Source organism: Histoplasma capsulatum (assembly GCF_000150115.1).
Source record: "Histoplasma capsulatum G186AR genomic scaffold supercont2.14, whole genome shotgun sequence".
Taxonomy (NCBI): domain Eukaryota; kingdom Fungi; phylum Ascomycota; class Eurotiomycetes; order Onygenales; family Ajellomycetaceae; genus Histoplasma; species Histoplasma capsulatum.
In genome coordinates this window covers 845008-864638 of record NW_025544814.1, presented here as the reverse complement: position 1 = coordinate 864638, position 19631 = coordinate 845008, and the positions used below count along the sequence as shown (strand labels likewise).

The following is a 19631-nucleotide window of genomic DNA, read 5'->3' as shown; positions in this document are numbered from 1 at the left end:
TCGTATAGTCCGTAGCGCGTACGAAAGGCGGTTAGCCATTCGTCACCTTCATTAATCCTTATCTTGTAGAAGGCCGCGGAGATGTCAAGCTTCGTAAACCATTTTGCTTTTCCTATCCGCTCGAGTGTCTCATTGATGAGCGGGAGAGGATATCGGTCCTTTCGCGTAATCTTGTTAAGTCCTCGGTAGTCGACACAGAATCGTAAGCCTCCTCCTGGTTTCTTCGCGAATAGTACGGGGGCTGCAGCGGGTGAATTGCTAACGCGGATGAAGCCCTTGTCCAGTAATCCATTGAGTGTTTTTCGTAAGACGAGGAGCTCATCGCGCGACATGCTGTAGAGAGGACCCCAGGGTGGTTGCGGGTCCCTGCCATCTTCCTTGATGAGCTCAATCGTATGATCTATGCCGCGTCCTCGGTGGGGGGGGAGCTCTTCGGCCGCCTTTTCATCGAACACGTCTGCGAAGTCCTTATACGATTCGGGGAGTTCCTTGCGGGGCTTCTTGGGGTCCTTAGGTTCTAGCTTTTCTAACGCTTTCTTGATATCCGCCATACTAGCAGCGAACACTTGGACGTTCTTCTTCTCGCGCGCTTGGCGGGTTAATAGCTTGAACGCTTCTGCCGATATCTGAGTGAGATCAGCAGTCCTATCGACATCCTTCTCATAGACGCGGTCGCTTCCTGGGAAAATAAGACAACGGTTGCGTGCGTCTAACAAGGTTCCAAATTCCGTAAGCCATGACAGGCCGAGCATTAAGTCGTACTCAAGGTCCTGCACTTCGTATGCGTAAACGTTCTTTTTCTCGTGCCCTCCTACATCGACATTAAATCTTACCATGTTGTAGGAGGCGGATCCTCTGGGGCCGTCGAATCCACTGAGCTTACGCGGTTCAGGGAAAGGGATACGCTGGAGCTTATGCTTTTCTACTAGCTGGGTATTTATAAGAGCGTAGTGAAGGAAACCACTGTCTACCATTGCGCGTACGTTGACTAGGCTATTTACAATGGCAGGGACCATGATTGCGTCCGCTTGCATCTTCTGCTCAAACCTCCAGCTAGCTTCTTGCTCCTTGAGCTCTCGTCCGCGTTTTAGGGCGAGAGCTCTTCTTTTCCCTGTCCTTGTTCATTCGTGGGCGTAGTTGTGTTCACTCGCGGCGTAGAGGCAGGAACTACTGCATTGGTGCACTGGCTTGCGAAGTGCCCTGGCTTGTTGCAACGAATGCAGACGCCTCGGGCGATTCGATCAGTAACTTCTCGTCCAGAGAGGCCAGGTATCTTTGGTCGTCCTGTGCTCACATGAGGGGTCCAATCCATGGCGTCCGCAGGGGCAGCTGGTGCAGTTGGCGCGTTAGTAGGCGTGTAGTTCTGCCTATAATTGTTACGTCTTCCTTGGACAGCATGGAAGCGTGCGAGGTTGTTGTCGAGTTGGCGTAAGTGGGTGCAGTAGTCATGGTAACGCGTGGGCATGAGGTGCGAGGTGCAGAGCTTGAGCAGTTCAAAGCTAATATGCTGGCTCAGGAGGTTGATCTTGACAGCATCGTCCCAGTCCTGACCTCCTGCTTCGCGTATCTTGCTGTCGAAGTCGGGTAGATAGTTCGCCAGTGGTGTGTTCCTCTGGCGGTTCCTGTTCAACCATTGCATCGCGCGCGCTTGGAGTGTAGGGTCCAAGAACAGGACATCTAGTTGGCGGAAGACTTCTTCAGGGGTGCACATCTCGTGCGCGCACGACTCGATCCAAGGTTGGAACTTGGCTAGAGCATCTCCTTCTAGCCGACTATGAACATAGCGAGCTTGCGAGAGCAGAGAGCCTATCACAGGCCCATCTTCTTCAAGCTTGGCTTTCGCCTTCCATTTCCAGGCTAAGTAGGTCGAGAGTTCTCCCGCGAATTTGTCGAGGAGAGGGAGGCGTTCTCTTCTTTCGTACATAAGGGGTGTTGGTGCTTGCGTGGTTCTTGGTGTATTCGTATTCAGGTTATTCAGTTGTCGCTGGAGCTCCGCCATCTGCAGGGATTGCTGCTGGAGGAAGCTACGGAGTTCAGCGTTGTCTTCTGCGAGGTTTCGGTTTTCGCCCGCGGAAGGGTGTTCGTAGGGGTGTTCGTAATTCATCTCGTTTTCGTACGAGGCCATGGTTCTTGGTCCTGGTAACTTGGAGACCAGGAGGTTCAGTTCTTATTCTTTTTGGAGGAAATACTTCGTAGGCACTCTGGCCTCTTCACAGACACGCGGTTGTGGACTTCTAAGCACTCGGGCTTCTTCGCAGCACTATCACAGTGGTGCGGCTTCGTAGGACTTGGGTAACTTATTCTTAAACTTTAACTTGGGCACCTAGGTGCGATCGTAAACACGGGGCACTCGGGCCGACACAGATGAATCGATTCGTAATGTGACGGGCGTGCCACCGATTAAGCAGATGTTACCGATGTTGCAGATTAAACCGTTCGTACCGCCTGCGCAGTTCGTACGATCCGTTCCAACGGCAATATCAACGGACTTGACACTATCCTGGTAACAGTTTACGAATCGATTAAGGAAAGAAAGAGAAAGAAGATCAGAAGAAGGGGTCGTACGAGGGGGTTCTTATAGAAGGAGGATCGGGACGGAAGAATATCGGGGGTCGCGCTGCAGTGGAGCGCGGAGCGGAAGAATGTTAGGGGTTACGCGGAGGAATCGTTAGAGACTACGCGAGCGCGGAGCGGGATCGCGAGGAGAGGGGCGTTTCGTAGGTACGCGAGAGCACGTGAGAGGGCGAACGGGCGATAGGGGGTTGGTTGCGTAAGTTAACTACTAACGGGTGCTAACCCGTCACAATTTCACATGTTGAAAGAATGGATTAGAAGATACAGATGTCAGTTAGAGAATCAGTTTGATGAAGATTTTGAAGTCTTCTTGCATCATACAGTTGAGAACTTCATGAAAGAAGAAGATGCAAGAGGATATTTCAGATCTGCTCATATAGAATAGTATTGTAAAATCTAGAAAGATTCAGATTGCAATTCAATTATGATGATATATAATATCTAAGTTTCAAATTCAGAAGCAGAAGCAGTATGAGGTCTGCTGTCATCACTACAAACAGCAGATAAAGACAATTTAATCTTCTTCAACTGTGACTGTCAGATAGAACTCTTTAACCCATCTCTTATTATTGAGAATATATCCATTCCAATATTCAACTGAACCACCTGCTCATTTGTCATTGTCTGTATATGATTCAGTTCAAATTCTTTATTCTGAATAATGCTCTTTGCAGTTAAAAGAGCTTCTGCTCTTCAAGGTCTCTCTGTCATCAATCAGTTGAAGAACTCATCAATAAACAGATCTGCATGTTCATCAAACTGAGAGATTGAACTACTTCAAATAGAAGGCAGGTTTGGATTTGATGGCAGATTTGGATTCAACAGCAGATTTGGATTCAACAGTAGATTTGAATTCAATGGCAGATTTGAATTTGATAGCAGATTTGAATTCAACAGCAGATTTGAATTTGATGGCAAGTTTGAATTCAGTTCTCTCATGTCTCCTATTCCTTCCATCATATATTTCATCACCATCACATTGATTATCTCACTTGAAGACACAATATTAGATGAAGAAGAAGTTGAGAGAGGGAAGATAACTGCTGGCATCTGAGATGTCTGTATAGAAGAATTAGAAGCAGAGATAGATTCACTTTTTCATTCCTTCTTCTTCTTTCTATTCATTAATCTTTTTGTCATCTTTCTTAACAGATTTTTAACTGTTGCATGTCCACATTCAACATCATCTATCCAACTGGCAATCTCACTATTCAGAAGTTGAATATGAGTATCATCAAAAGCCATCCAACAAGTGCTCTGCTCAAAGTTATGACAATTCATCTTTTGACAACACCAGTGAGCAGTTATCTCACATCCAATCCACAAAGAATTGTACTCATTTGACTGTTGATTTCAAGCCTCCTTCAGCTGCTGACTAGTGGCCATGAATCTTGTATATATAGACAGCAGCTTTTCATCATTGAATATTTCATAAATTCAAGGGGATTTAGCAGAACAATAGAGAGGGGATTTGGCAGATGGTGAGATTACTTCTTCTTTGACATCTAATGCTCTTTTTGATGTCAATGTCTGAGTTGTTAATTGTGAATCCAACACTTCAATGAAAGCTGCAGAACTGCATATTACAGAGGTGTTTGAGAATAGAGTTGAGATATCAAGAAGATTAAAAGAGATAGTAATCTCAATGCTAAATTCACTCATCTTCTCCTTATATAACTTCTTCAAAAGAGTGATAATCTCTCTTCAATCTGTCTCCTTCTCAAGGGTGATTTTGATTGAAGATCCATATTTGTTTGATGAGATGACTGCTATACAATTTGCAACTTCTATCTCCTTGCAGTTCTACTTCATAACATACTCTTCAGCTATTCTTTTTGCAGTATATTGAATACAATAGAAGCTGACAGTCATATCATTTATTGTGACATTCCATAACTTGATCTTTATAGACTTCTTTATCCCATTGATAATCATCTGTTCATACAGTCTGAATGAGATCTCAGGCTCAGAGATAGATGTTCACAGAAATCAAGGATCTTCTGACTGTGTCTCCTCCTTCTTCTCCTCCTCCTCCTTCTTCTCATCATCAGTTGGATTCTTGTTATTATCTGAAACATTCAGAACAGGCAGTTTGGGCAGATGAAGGCACAGAGTAGTTGAAGTCCTTTTATGAGCTTGTGAGGCAGTAGAATGGTGGGTGTTGTGGGGCATATTGGCAGATTTGATGATAAAGGTGCATATTTGATGATAAAGGTGCGTATTTGAATGAATTGGATGATATTTGAATGATTCTAGAGATACATGGATATTTTGGTTATTTTTGCGGTGTTTTGCTACTACTTTTCAGGGGGTGGCAGAAAATTCTGTTTTCGCAAGCTTTACGTCCGCCACAATAGCTAACACGCGTTGCACCAGACCGGGTTTAGTGCAGTTCCCTCGCGTTGTCTTCATTGTGCCATTCCGACTCCCCTCACACGGTATATCGGCAAAACCGATCAGCACTCAAATCAACGATATAGGGGAGGATATACTTATATCGCGCGCGCGTTTCTTTTTCATTACCGCGGCTGGATACCGGCTACTTCCCGAATCATTGCCACCTGATGCGGACATAGCATGTTCGCTCGATCCTTAACTATCAACAAATCATCAACAACTCTGCTAGGATGCCACCCCGAGGACCTACAAAAAGTCGCGATTTCGACTACTCCAATGTGGGTAAGGCTGGTAGGTACGTACTTGTATTCTCTAGATCAAAAACTTTTTTGCCAATTGAGGAATGCCCGCAAATCTCGAGAATACTCACCAAGTGTATCCTTTTTCATTAGACGCACGGGCATTACTCTAAGGGAAGGGAAACTTGATGAACATGGCATGGAAGAGATTGAGGGGATTTTCTCATCGCCGGAGAAATCTCCTGTTAAGATTAATGGCCATGGCTATGGAAACGATACGTTGAATTCGGAGGATATGGAAACTGGAGACAGTACGTTTCTCCACTGTCATCACATGGGGCCAATAATATTTGCTACCCAAAATGGGATCTCCTATACTCATTTTCCCTCTAGGTAGCATCCCGGAGCCAACTGACGTACTTTCAGGCCGACGCGGACAACGAAACCCCTTACTTTTACTCCCTCGATCGCGCTCCCCGATGAAAACACACATGTCCGGTTCCCCTCGAAGAACTCCAGGGATCCGTTCGTCTTCTGTTGCGCATCATGGACAATCCTCCAGCCCTACTTCTGCGCGGCCAGCAGCCAGAAGGACTCTCGACTTTTCTCATGCGCCACGCTTAGCCAGATCTTCTCCCCGGGCGTCCCTGGAAGTCAGTGAACCTGCGGACTTCTCGGATGATGGAGGGGAGGATACGCACTTTGTAGAGTCGTACGGAGATTATCACGAAAACTTCGATAATGCAGATGGCGGCTCGCCAAAAGGTTATAATCAAAATGATGGCGACGATCATGAGAATGACTTGCCAGATGAAGACCCAGACAAGCCAGATGATGTAGAAAGTGAACCCTCACCCTCAATAGTTGCGAAAACGGCAGGGGCGAAGCGCAGGAACGTGCCTTCCAAACCAAAGGACCCAGTCCGAAAAAAACAAGAACGTGAGGTAACTTCAGACAAAGTCACTGATGCGCCAGCTAAGTCTGCACAAAAACAACGAGGAAGAAAGCCAAAAGCCATAACTACAGATGTATATCATGATGTCGACGAGGAAGCGGAAAGTTCGAGAGCACCGAAGAGAGCGAAAACAGGTGGTTCACAATGGCGATCCAACCTCCATATGTCCATCGAGCAAGAGCAAGAACTAAATTCAGTAGTGGAGAATATCACAAAGCGAAGTGGACCCTTGAAAAACCGAAGTTTATATATTCTCAAAAGAGAAACTCCTTCAGATGAATCTGCAAAGCACACTCGTTCTGGCCGAGTATCAGTGCGTCCACTTGCGTATTGGCGCAACGAACGGTGTGTGTATGGAGATGGGGCTGCGGAAGTTGGACAACGTTTTCCGTTATCGACGATCAAAGAAATTATTCGAACAGAAGAGCAGGATACAAGGGTAGACAGGAAGACGAAAAAATCCAAGAAAAAATCTAAATCTAAGTCCAGATCAAAAAGATCAAGGGACGATCCATCTGATGATGATGATGAAGATATAGATAATGTAGAGCCGTGGGAAACGGAAGAAGGAGTGTTCTACGGCCCGGTGAAGAAGTGGGACCCGGTAACCCAAAGCGCTACGCAGGAAGAGGAGATGATAGGTATGTCCACTTTGTTTGAATAATTTTAATCGAATGGGGAACGTTTTCTGACTATTGGAGATAGATGTTGCCTTTGCTCCTTCTGCAATAGAAACGCATGAAGTGAAGGATTCTACATTCCGCTTCGCAAAAATACTCAATAACGTCTTTCTGGGTTCTGGGTTTGTTGACATGCCGCCTGGTGCCGTCAAGAGACCAAAAAACTCTAAGAAAATGCATATGGTGTTTTTTGTCTACCACGGCCGAATACGCGTTAATGTGTCGGATCTTCAATTCAGTGCTGGAAAGGGGTGCGTTTTTCAAGTTCCCCGAGGTTAGTACCAACTGCATTTATTCTCCTTGTCCTGTTCCTCTCGCCACACCTTCCGATGTTCGTTCTAGCCAATTTTGATATCGTGTAAATGGTTATATACTAACATTTGACGTGGTTTGGCGAGCGGTAACAGGAAATAATTACAGCTTCGCCAATGATTATGACAAACCTGCTGCGCTCTTCTTTACCCAGGGATGTGTTCCCCCGAGCAAGGAGGGCGAGATTGATGGTACTGAGCCAGCTTCCGTACATCCTGGAATATCTGCGGACGCACCACAAGGCACGAAGAGAGCCAGAACGAAGCAGAGTTGAGTGCTACTGTTTTGGTGATGATCGCTTTTATAGTTGTCAATTTATTGGCCTGAGTATGGTTATGGGTGCAAGAGTTGACTCGTTCTATTCAGCATTTTATTTTAATTCAGGGAATATTTATGGGATCACATTTCTAAAGCACCTTGAGAATATCCTTTATGCTCTTGTGATGCTGCATTTTATATCTGGCGGTTTGGTAGGCGTGGTGATTTCAGCCGGTTGTTAAGATCGCATGCTGGAGGAAAAAGGCATATTTTGTGGAATACTTTATACTCAAATCGGGGCGCATTTGCTTCCCTTGTATATTCAAAAACCGCGTATTGACTTTATGTATCTCAATATATTTTCCCAAGTCGAGACTCGCACAAATTCATCCATCCATCCATTGGATACTAATGAGGGCACCTAATATCACATGACCGCAGGCTGCTGCGGCCTGAGCAACAAATCCCAACACTTATTAAGAGGGGTTCGAGGGACGACTCCCACTCCCTCCAAACAACATGAAGGGACTGGGCTTATCCTTACATGGGTACCGTCCGGCATGTGCTGTGAACCAGTCATATATCTGGAATTTATATTTTCCAGTTAGTGTGAGGAGGTCCCACTTGCACAATAACCTCCCCTTTCCCTCAAACTTTCCGGGATTCTGGTGTGCAAAAGAGCCTGATGAAAAAGATTCATTCCTTTCAGGCATCAAGGACCTGTTTATTGTGTGGATGACCCTTGGTCACGATGGGGGAGCTCTGTGACAGGCCTCTTTCGATTCTCAAGGTTCTCGACTTCCCCCTACTCTGGCTCAGGCGATCCAATGGCGTCCAGCTGTTCACCGCCTTTGGAGCATATCAGACCCCCAAGGCCAACTCATCAAGAATACCAAGGAGAGAGACCAGACATGCAGCAGCACACAGTAATAACATTCCGCTGATTTTCACACAAAGTTATTTTGCGCAGGGGTCAAGATGCAACAAGCCTTGCAGACCCAGACTTGCCTCGACAGTTGAATCATGATCAGCACCGTCGGGAATATGTGCTGACCGCTCCCGCCTTTTTGGTTCTTTCCATCGTTCGTTGTCTGCATAAGTAGACCGCCTCACGGTAATTGAATAGCGCAAGAATGTGGATCCGGTCCAAAGAAATGTACTATACCGAGCTTGCATCGCTTCGTTGGGCATCTATCGCTCGACATCCTTCATACATACCGTTCAAAATGCCGCTCCCTTTTTGCCTAGAGATGCTGGCTCGAACTTATGTTTTTATTCTTTACCAAAACCTGGTCTTCCGCCTTCGCCAAAGAAAAAGAAAAAGAAAATAGCATGTTGCTGGCTCTCAAGTAGCATGTACAGTACATGTGCATGAGTAGACTGGTGCAGCCTCACTACGGTAATGATGTATAACTCTTTGAAATCAAAAGAAAAATGGGGAGAGGCCAAGATTTGCCAGTATCTTGAAATGGCCGAACTTTTGGATGATGAGCTGGATTAGAAGATACATCCCTTTTTGTCCCTTCCGAGCTCTTCCATCCAATCTTCCGGACAAAATGGATGCATACCCCTCCCGCTCTGGTTCATATTCCCTGTTGCCTGACGAATTGCGAGTCTGGCTCCAAAAGCGTGGCACCATCAACGCACTTTGACAACTGACAAGGCTGTTTCCAAGTACGCTAGACCCTTACGCAGGTGGGATGGCGCGAACTGCTGTCATATGCAAAATGGATGGGTGAATTATCTCTGATCTGTCAAAGCTCTATGGAGAGCAGCTGCAAGATGAACACCGTGGCGAAGTGGATTTCCAAAGGGATTTACACCTACATAATTGGGACTAATGACAACATTTAAGGGATCCATCATTTTAGCCTTCATGGTTCGTGTTTCCAGATCTGAAAACAGGTGTTCCATGGTGCGGGAATTAGCGCTATCCCCCCATGTCCTCTTCACCCCTCTGGAGCCAAAGTGTCAAGTTTTGCAGTTCGTGGAATAATGGATATTTTCGGTGTTGTCGCATTTGGTTTGATGCCCCTCCGTTCCCTCAATGCTCGTCGAGCGCTATCTAGAAACCAACTGCGTGATTTGTTCATTTCGTCACGAATGAATTGTCTCTTTTACTTTCAACCCCCCAGAAGACATGCAAGGCTGGTCTGCAGCAGGGGAGAAGCCTCGTTTTGAGATGCACAAACAGGTCAGCAAACCGTAATGGCTGCACTCTTCCATTCCCAAAATACTGGTTCGTTCATTGAGTGATGACGTCTCGGGGCTCCACGTCCCCCAGGCTTGTATCGAAACTCTCTTTCTCGATGGAAACGTGGACCCGGATCTAAGGTGGGTTCATTCACCTGCTTGAGACCTGAGGACATCTTACAGTTCTGGCGCTGCGATAACTTGTGATTGCAACTGTTAAAAATTACCCTAAGTACTTCCGGTGGTAAAGACATGCTGCAAATTGCATTCTTTGTTTAAGTTCTTCGTTCACTGACATTTTCAGCTCCTTGCCAAATTTGCTCTATCCCTACATTTGACACCACCGGTATTATCAACCTGGTATTGGCCGCGAGAATAGTTGTGGCAGTGTTGGGTTCTACTACCATGACCGCGTGGCTCAAGGGGTGTTGCCTCACCACCAGTGAATTCCCACGAAATCCTCATCAGCCAGCCGTTGTCAGTGCTCCAGTCGTCTGTTAGGCTTTTTCGAAAATCCTCGATGATTCTGCCAGTGCTCTACATGAGCTTCCACAAAAAGAACGATAGGACGGGATACACGGAATGATGCAACAGTTTAATAAACATTTCCATCCTTTCAGGCGCCATTCGTCAGAGACCCCTTCAGTCCGCCTCTCATTGCATTTTTGAGTACATTTCCTATGCTGGGGGTATTATTTCCATTGGGCATGTCGGGCGTCTACCGCCCTCGATCCGCGTGATAGATCCGGAGAAGTCGGGAATCAAATGGCTTGGTGAAATACGACCTTATGTCTGCCCGAATATTTAACCACTATGGCTTGAGCGGCAACTTGTGGATTCAAAGCTTGCCAAACCATGTTTAAAAGAGAAATATTAGTCGTATATTTAAACCTAGCTCCGTCTGTGTCTGGTGATCTGTGTTACCCTCACCACTAGGGTCACCGCCTAGGTAAATTTCGACGAAAGGAGGGCAGAAAAAAGGCTTGCCATACAGCTTTATAACTCTTTCATAACAACTTCAATCTAAAACGAGCCGTGGATATGGAGCCAAGCTATCAGCGGAAGGAAATCCGCCCAATGGAGGCAGGAATATGTATATCTCTCTCTTGCGCCTGAAACACCGGTTCGCCTCAGCCGTCGTCCGATTTAAAGAGGTTTACCAAATCCAACCAAACCCTCTTAAAGGCCATAATGGTTGATGCTGTATATACTGTTGAGGGTATCCATTTTTTTGTTTGCTCATACGATTCAAGGAGTCCAGGTCTTTCATTCTTGCCTTGGATTTGATAATGATCATAAATTTTTGGGGCGAAATAACAATGGAATTTAATGGTTCATCCTCGCCAAGACAACAGAGATAGTTGTTGTGATGGATGGGTAATAATTGGCTGGAAACATAAAACATTTCCATTACTCTTAAATTGTTAGGAATAGTCATGGGGAAATAGCATACTATGGTAATTGGACCTATGAACTAGCGGACGAATAATCGTAACGGAAAACCCCGGAGCGGGAAATCCTGCTCGATATCTGATTGATTGTTGCTGAGAGAAGAGTGATCTCTCGCTAGCTAAGGTACTAAGCTTTTTTATTGTTTGTTTTTAACCCTCTCTTGACGAAAGGGATGCAGGACTCGAACTTGCGAATTTGTAAATCCTGACCTAGTGTACTAAGCTCTTAGTCAGTAGTGACAAGGCGAGATCTGAGAAGAGGATCACTGGGGCGAGTGCGGGAAAAGCACGAATAAGAGCCTGCGCATCAAGCCGGCAACGAAGGATGTCCAATGATGCCAAGCTTGCATGAACTGCATCAACGAACTGCTTTTGAGACGAACCAAACACCCGCACACAGCCACGACGCCTGGGCTTCCTTCAGCCGCAACCAGCATGTACATATTTCAAGGCGCCCAGATAGCGATGGATTTTTGCCCAACGTGAAGAAATTAGCAAGGGGCTTTGTTCGGAAATGTCATCATGGTTCAGGTGTGGATCGATTTAGAAGAGGCTTGCAACTCCCCTTCCTCCCAATCCCTTCCGCCACTCGTTTTTGACAAGACCGGACGTTTCCGAATTCTCACAGCAGGCTATCCCTCGAGATAGTGAGGCAATGAGGGGCAAATGAGGGAGAACAGAGCTACTGATTGAAGGAGGAGTTCGTTCTTACATATTTTGGGCACAAGGGTTTCCCCTCTTCCTGGTGGAGTTGGGTTGGGCAAACAGACTTCGGACCACCCAGGCGGTATCTTCCCCACGGTTCAATGCGTTCGTTGCTGATGTCATTCCAGCCAGAGCGGAGGAATTGACGCATTAAGATGATTTCCTGTAGGTATTTCTCGGCGATTGAACCGTCTTGAGATATTGGCGATAGAATACCACTTTCTTGATAAATGGAGCGGTGTCTTCACCGCTTTCGACAAACTATCTCCTTGCATGCCTACACACGTCGCTGCTTACTTACCCGCTCTGTGTCTGAGGTCATCTGTTCTGATCTTTACATAAACTATGCGGGCAAATATGTCGAATTCTTGGCTATCAAACCAGAGTTCATGGAAATTGTTAGAATACAACAACAAATGATATAGGTGGCGTTTTTGGCCGTAACTCCATCGGTTGACCTGACCTATCCTATCAAAGATGATCGACCCATCGCTGTCATGTCAAAGATTCAAGCAGCTGGCCGATCTTGCTTGCGAGGTAGCTATCTGATGGTTACAGATATGCCACATGGTCGCGGGTCTGCTGTGCCGCCTCCAGGCAGAGGAGAATAACCGGTGACAGTATGGGCGACATTCAATTTGTTTTCGGGGACACCGTCCAATCTGTAATTCCATGCCAAAATTGGAAAACCCATCTGAAAAACGCCCCCGACTCCTATCGTGCCACTGAAATTTCGTCAGGTGTTCGCTTTTTAACCCTTGGTGTTTAGCATCCCAAACTATCCGTGACATGTTGCCCCATATGATCTAAAAGAGTTCAACAATCCCACATCGCCCCCGACTGTTGATGAGGACCCAAACGAGACGCCACAGTTCGTGACAATTAACTGATTTCCCATGCAAAATCCCTGCTGCATAATCTCTCCATTATTGTCCTTTTTTTATCTTTTCTTTTTTTATCATCGATGTGCTCCTGTGGCTGCCGTTAAGTTATTCGTTCGTTACTAGCTTGATGAACACCAAAACTCCCAGAAATTACTTTTTTTTAGGCTTGTTGGTTAAATTTTGCAATTCGGTGCTATCTTGGGTCACTGCTTTTTGCGACTCTCTTGGACATTAGCTGTATCTGCGAGAGCTTGAAATTGAAAATTTACCACAGGTATCATATCATCCAGCCCCACGCGACCTCGATGACCTCTGCTCATGAAACTCGCTATTAAAAAGGAACTGCACATTTTGAGTTGACTCAGCGAAAATTTCTCCATTGCTTCCCCAGCTGATCTTAATATTTATCAACTTGGATAATCAGTCGCGAAAAATCCCGAATTTCCCATTGCCGCGCTGATTTATAGTATCGTAATCCCTCCCGCACCCTTTTTTTCCCCGTGTCAATTTCAATTTGTATATGAGGATTCTAGTAAGAGTCGCGGTGGCACAGTACCTTGCATTGTGCGATGGCACACACGATGGATATCCGACAAGGATATCGCCTAACACAGAGACATCGTATCACGGAGAGCATTCGGGGAATTTTGTTCGTTCTTTGCTCACCGCATATATATATTACGGCATACGTTGATTGGCTAAATCGATAAGGATGGCCTTGTGCCAACTGCTTATTTGGGGGCCAATTCCCTCTGTTTCAAAGCAAAAAGTTATGTACACCGCAACATGTATGTCGGACATTACCATGGGAGTGACTTACTGCTGACGTCTGTATTTAGCACCCTTTCTAATATTGAAATATCTGCTAATAAAAACTTGAACAAGGAAAAATTTACAGACGCTGGTGATATCCTAATTCGCATTGCCACACTTACAATTATCTTATGATTTTAGATTTTAAGCTCCGAGGCGAACAAATAAATGGCTTGAAGGAAAACCGGAAAAGAACAAAGGCTGCTAGAGAATGAGAAGATATTTGGCACATCTTCTTATCCCCCAGTTCTGCTATTGGAACAGAAAATTGACGTTGAACATGGCCATCGGCTTTCCCCACGATCTTGTTCGCCATTGTATTGTGCAAGATTTTCACCGCAACGCCTCCCCTGATTTTGCACTTCCTATGTCGGGTTTCCTGCAGAAAAATATGTGAGTAACTATGTACGAAAAGAAGAGCAGTAACGAAGTTGCATACTGCCCGGTTTCTTACTGGCCTTCTCTTTTGCACGCATCGCGCCCAATTCCAGAGGCGGTGATCTATATACGTATTCTCCTAGCTGCGATATCTGAGAGAAGAACCAACCTTAGCTGGGATCTGCGCTTACTTGGCAAAGATGTTTCTAAGAATAACAGAATAGCCTCTTTTGTAGTCGCGTAAAGACGGAAAAACAGTGTCTCCTGCGTTCTCCCCCATGGGGCAATTGGTGACCATGTTTGTGTGTGACGAACCATCTACACCCATTACTATTGCCCAACAAAAGAAATGAATCAATGAATTCACAAATTCAAGCTTTCATTTCCTTTTTGAGCGGCCCAAGGCGTCGTTTGGGGGGATGAAAAGAGTCTCGAAATCAAGTGCCAGACGATAGGCCTGCACATTTCCATCCTAGCTGTTAACCCTTGTTCCACGACCGTTTTGCTTCATGTATCGTCTTCAGAAAGCGTATGCACTAATACAACCTTTCAGATATAATTAGCCCTTGCGGATCTTGTGGACACTTAATGTGTGTCAAGTATATGCAGTGGATGACAGCATGGATGAGAGTAAACTTGCCAAGATACTGGGGGCGAATCTAAAAAAAGGCTGGCAATATAAAAGTTTGGAGGTGAGATTGGAAATTAAACTCCTTACTGGTTCTTCAACGCTTCGCTCACGAGAGAAGGAAGAGAGAAAGTGAGAAAACTTCTAGGCCGGTGTCTTCTGAAGCAGTACCACCAACAAAAAGGGCGTCCATAAATGCTTTCATGAAGCGGATCCGGGTAGAATTGGAGGAGGGGCATACATACCATAGGAAAAAAGCAAATTGGTCAGATCACTTGGTACTGGATCTTAACATTATGCATGTCATCAGCCCTCTGTGGCTTGGTTAACTATTTCTTTAGGCGACGAAGTTTGCACTGACCACAGTAACCCTACCGGTTACCCATTTTTATTTATTTGTATTTTTTATTTTTAAATTTCTGGTATTGTCTTTTATACGGGAGATACACACGCAAAGAATCCTTATACTGGAGGATTTGAACAATGAACTCCTGATATCAGTGTTCTGACGCATACACTGTACCTTCAATTCGGCATTGCGTCGCTCTAGACTGTTAATTCCGCAAGGCCTATTTGCACATAGCTAGTCGGTTGCTTTCAAGTATTGCTCTCGGCTCCGCCTTCTCGATAAATATATACATATATGCACAGGGATGGGTATATTTCCTCGCTAACCGTCGAGGTTCTCCCCAGCTATTTGCCTATCCATTAGGATTTGCAAGAAACGTAATATTTTTTGCCCTCGCTTGTTACTAGTTGTTAGACAAAGCCTGGAAGCCCTAAGATACATTTAAAGTTTCATGATATGTCTTGCCCTATCCTCGGCCCCTGCCATTCAGGCAGGGTTGGAAGAACTAATAGCAAACCCAGTTCACAAAATAGAATATAAATTACCAAAATCACCAGGGATTGAAAAATTTCCCCCAACAAATCTTTCACAAAAGAGGAAGAGAGAAAGAAAAGATTAGAAACGAAAGGCATAAGTTCAACGGACATGAGACGAACAGTTCCACCCAAGAATCAATAAACCCGCTCCGCAATTTGTAATTTTTCATGTGAACTATTATATAGAGTTCAGTACAGTGGATTTTTGTATTTGTATTTTATTTTTATTTTGTATTGTCATTGATCCTTCTTTCTTTTCTGCACCACTGCCCATCGTATGTGGCAGCAAAGTTTAAACGGTACGAAAGTGAGAAGACGTGGGGAGGGTTTGGATTTCGAATTGCATGATGTGCAAGGGACTGGACCAGGTACGAAAGTCGGACCAACCAAAAAGCAGAAGGGGAAAAAGAAAAAGTTACCTGTGGAATCCCTTTTTATTTTTCCATTTTCTCCCAAAATAATAAAAATAACTGGAGAATAATCATACTATGCCATCATGGATTTAGCTGCTTCGGATAGTTCCTCCAGCTTGACGATGCGCTGGATAGCTTACGTCCTTATCCTGGCTTGATCCCCCTCGTCTTTCACTATTTAGTCCCTTGAGACAAATGGCGCCCGAGGAAGCATGTACACTGCCTTGTATTTCGCCGCCCGCCTGTTGTTCTTCTGCCAATCTTCCCCAAATCACCCGTAACGCGACAATAGGGCACGTCACAACAGGTCGAAACCGGCGTCCGCAAGTTCGTTGGTGGAGCGAAGGAAGACGGTAACCAGTGATTTTGTAACATCCCGGATATCCCGACCATTGGTCGAGAAATTCAGAAGCGGAAAATAAGGCAGAACTAGTTAGACCGACTCTCTCTCGCCCTTTTTATTTTTGTCAGGGAGATTTCCCACATTCTCTAGATCAGGTCGGTACTGTACCACTTTGGGGCAGAGGAACCTTTTCCTTTCCTTGACGCGGGCTCTTTCCTTTGGCCGTTCCTCCATCCTGGTTTCCGCCCTATTGCCGTTGCACCCACATGGTGTAAGGGCGGTGGCGGCTGATCGACTCATAGACCTAAACCGGGACTTCGCCAATTTATTTAACCATTGCTCGCGTGCTTTCCACCATCTTAGGAACACGATTCTGGAATTTATCTGATCCGTTCCATCATCCTTACCCTTCAGGGAACTGCTTTCAATTCCTAACGACCACTTTCCGCTGCGCTTGTTGCCTTCTCCATTTCCCCCTGCCACCAAATAGGCACCGTGGCTAGATCGAACTAGCAAATATTTTTTTTTCTCACTCGCGATTCACAGAGGAATCAGCAATCCATCTCAAACTAATTGGGGTGTATATGGTTGCTCTGTGTATTCGTGAACGAACCCCCACAGAAAAGGTGGATATCGCCTCGCTTCTGCAGTCTCAAGATGAGGAGGAAGAAAAGAAGGATATAAATGCCAGGCAGGTGATAACAGATCCTGCAGTCGCGCAACTCCGGACGCAAAAAAATTCCAGGTCTCCTCGCGCGGGGATAGCCACAGAAGCGGAAGTGACATCGTTACCTGATCCTCAGATCTTATCATCCACAAGACCAGCAAAACGGCTACAGCCTGCGCCATCCTTTGAAATCCCTGCCAAAAAACAATCGAAATGGTCGGCTGAAGAAGATGCTCTAATAATAGAGCTTCGAGGCAACGGGTTAAAGTGGGAGGATATCAGCAAAAAGCTACCTGGCAGAAGCGCCCTTAGCTGTCGGCTCCATTACCAAAATTACCTTGAACGACGGAGTGAGTGGGATGAGGACCGTAAGAATAAACTGGCTAGGCTATACGAAAGGTAAGCCCCCGTAATTGAAGCATGACGTGCTAATACGAGAGCAACTGTTGATTCGTCGGTCCTAAAACACATGCAGATTCAAAGCAGATATGTGGTCCAAGATAGCAGCAGAAATGTTCGTCCCTTGGAGAGCAGCTGAAGCTATGCACTGGCAGCTAGGAGAGCACGAGATGGCGAGACGAGCTGGTGTATTGCCATTTCTACTTACGCATCCAACAACGGAGCCTCCTCCCAAGGTGCGCAGAATAAACACAGCAGCATCCAGACCGAGGCGAGACTCAGCGATACGAGGCTCAGGCCAGCAGCTTCCTTCTGTTGCTGAGTTGACTGCCGGCGTTCCCGCGTACGCATCAAGCCAGCCGCGTGAGCTTTATTCAAAGTCAAAATCTCCAAAGTCGCCTTCAGAGCACAAGGTTGGCCACCCCGGAACTCGTTCAGGCGCAGGAGTTCGCTCTAAGAAATGATATATGGTTCTTTCGAAGTGGTTGGTGATATAGGTTATATCGGGATATGGCTGCATAGCGTGGGATTGGTGGCGGATAGATCGAAGTCTTGTATATTTTTCTGTGTTTCTCCTATCACATTTTCCATTTTCTTCTTCCATATTATTTTCAATTTTCCTCTTCTTCCTTTCCTTTGTCATTTCGGGTTTTGCATAGGTAGATTTAGCCATTCTCTTTTTAAGCTTTCCTACTCAGAGTTCATCTTCATTTTTCAATTTCCCTCTCCTTCTTCCAACGACTTTCCCGTCCCCGTTTCCACTCTTCTCTTTTGTCCTTGACGCTTTTGATGTATGCCACTTAATTTATTCTCTCTCCCCCAAATTGTTTTCATAGCTCTTCAATTCGAGACGATACCGGATGCTTGATATAGCGGTCCTACTTGCGTTATCACAATTCAACCCACTGACTTTAAGCCTGCAATAGCCCACCAGTTGTCTTTTTCATAACCATGATCCAAGACTTGACCACCAGCGGCAACGATATCTCGTTCTATCTCCTGTGATTCATACAAATGATAGTAGCGATGAAAAGTCTTTGTTGACGCCCCGGACTTATCATCACCAGGTTTTTCTCTTCTCACCCAGGGTACCATGACGTCCTGGTCATCGCCAGCATCCCATCCCCTCCTACTGTTTTTCTGCTCCAGTGCCCAGACATAGATCAATGCTTTGCCACCTTCACGACCATCGTGAGGCGGCTTGAGCGTTTGCAGGATAGACTGAATAGCTCTGACTCTGCGTTCATGGTTTGACAGGTGATGTACCACTGCAATGGAAATGGCGAAATCGAAGATGCCATCCGGATGTGGTAAATTCAGATTGTCAGCGACAATCGAAGAATGTGGATAATGCGCACTGGCAATCCGCGCCAAGGCTTCAGATCTAAATCTTGCATGTTTAGACAGGGATAGTAATATCCTTATAGAAAATTTGGGATCCAAATATTACGCTTTTTCTTTGGGCAGGGATGGGGCATTATCGGAGCAAATATACTAGCAAAAATTTTCAACTTACCGATCTGACGCAACAATGAAAATGTCAGAATTGACGGGCAAATATTTGCCATTCCCACAACCGATGTCTAGGCCGATCGAACCTGGCGGGCGTTCCTTTAAAAACCGTTCGACAATCGGCCAAGGCTATGCAGAGAAACCGGATTTTTCTTCAGCAAGCTTGGGCCGCAGGTATTACGACCACACTTAGGAGGCATGCATGAAAGAGAAAACAGAAGCTATCGACCGACCTTATATCTCGTGGAGGAGAAGTGTTCCGCAATCTCCTGGTAGACATTATGAACATGCAATTCTTCGTACTTTTCTGGGTCGCTGCATTCCATGGTCCAAACGTGCTTCAGGAAAATTAATCAGCCTTGTGCACAGAGATTGACGATTCGGGGCAAGCCACTGGACAGGGCTCTATTTCTACTACCTCTTGTAACACAACTCGATCAGGATCCGCTCGCTCTCAGCATCTGCAGGACAGAATCAGTGGTGGTTGAAAGGAGGGCAACTCGACAGAATCGAGGCTTCTGTTAGGGTTTCGGCTGTGGCGTCTGGTTCGCGCTCAGGCCGCTTAACTCGCCAGATACGTCACGTGCGTAGGATCACCAGATCTATATCCCTGAAGTTCAGGCACATAAATATCTCCATGAACAGGATTACGTTGCTGTCGGCAGCAGCTTTGTCGATAACGGTAGAAATATTTCAGGTGGAAGAAGTAAGACAGGTCCAAGGTATTTTAGTTGTGTGTGTGTGTGTAACTTGGGTAAGTATACTAGTATTTATTTTCCAGCCACGGAGGGTTCCTTCGCAACTGGTATATACTAGTATATATCCGAAATCGTACATACGCTGCGTATGTAAAAATGAAAGACATTTTGGACTATTGGGTAATTTGAAAATAATGAGTGCAAATGCCATATTTGTGAAAATGGTCCACCCTTCGTGTCTCAGCGG

At 45.6% G+C, this 19631-nt stretch overlaps 5 protein-coding genes across 5 annotated transcripts; 2 read left to right on the top strand and 3 right to left on the bottom strand.

Moving 5' to 3' along the window:
• Positions 1-5018: 5018 nt before the first annotated feature.
• On the top strand, positions 5019-7745 carry HCBG_07947 (cupin domain-containing protein; the record flags this gene model as incomplete). Its single annotated transcript, XM_045434996.1, has 5 exons — positions 5019-5266; positions 5364-5521; positions 5604-6806; positions 6871-7119; positions 7253-7745. The coding sequence occupies 5 exons, from the start codon at positions 5202-5204 to the stop codon at positions 7429-7431; spliced, it is 1854 nt and encodes a 617-aa protein (XP_045284302.1).
• Positions 7746-8372: 627 nt separating this feature from the next.
• On the bottom strand, positions 8373-10317 carry HCBG_07946 (uncharacterized protein; the record flags this gene model as incomplete). Its single annotated transcript, XM_045434995.1, has 6 exons — positions 8373-8506; positions 8634-8659; positions 8984-9079; positions 9369-9480; positions 9941-10145; positions 10282-10317. 6 exons carry the CDS (start codon positions 10315-10317, stop codon positions 8373-8375), a joined length of 609 nt encoding a protein of 202 aa, XP_045284301.1.
• Positions 10318-11586: 1269 nt separating this feature from the next.
• Positions 11587-12555, bottom strand: HCBG_07945 (uncharacterized protein; the record flags this gene model as incomplete). The annotated part of the gene is made up of 4 exons (XM_045434994.1): positions 11587-11691; positions 11772-11986; positions 12066-12136; positions 12419-12555. The coding sequence occupies 4 exons, from the start codon at positions 12553-12555 to the stop codon at positions 11587-11589; spliced, it is 528 nt and encodes a 175-aa protein (XP_045284300.1).
• Positions 12556-15771: 3216 nt separating this feature from the next.
• Positions 15772-17638, top strand: HCBG_07944 (MYB DNA-binding domain-containing protein; the record flags this gene model as incomplete). The annotated part of the gene is made up of 2 exons (XM_045434993.1): positions 15772-17174; positions 17251-17638. 2 exons carry the CDS (start codon positions 16693-16695, stop codon positions 17636-17638), a joined length of 870 nt encoding a protein of 289 aa, XP_045284299.1.
• A 70-nt stretch (positions 17639-17708) lies between these two features.
• HCBG_07943 (tRNA methyltransferase) lies at positions 17709-19551 on the bottom strand (the record flags this gene model as incomplete). Its single annotated transcript, XM_045434992.1, has 5 exons — positions 17709-18558; positions 18691-18815; positions 18920-19024; positions 19270-19354; positions 19526-19551. The coding sequence occupies 5 exons, from the start codon at positions 19549-19551 to the stop codon at positions 18072-18074; spliced, it is 828 nt and encodes a 275-aa protein (XP_045284298.1).
• Between the last annotated feature and the right edge of the window lie 80 nt (positions 19552-19631).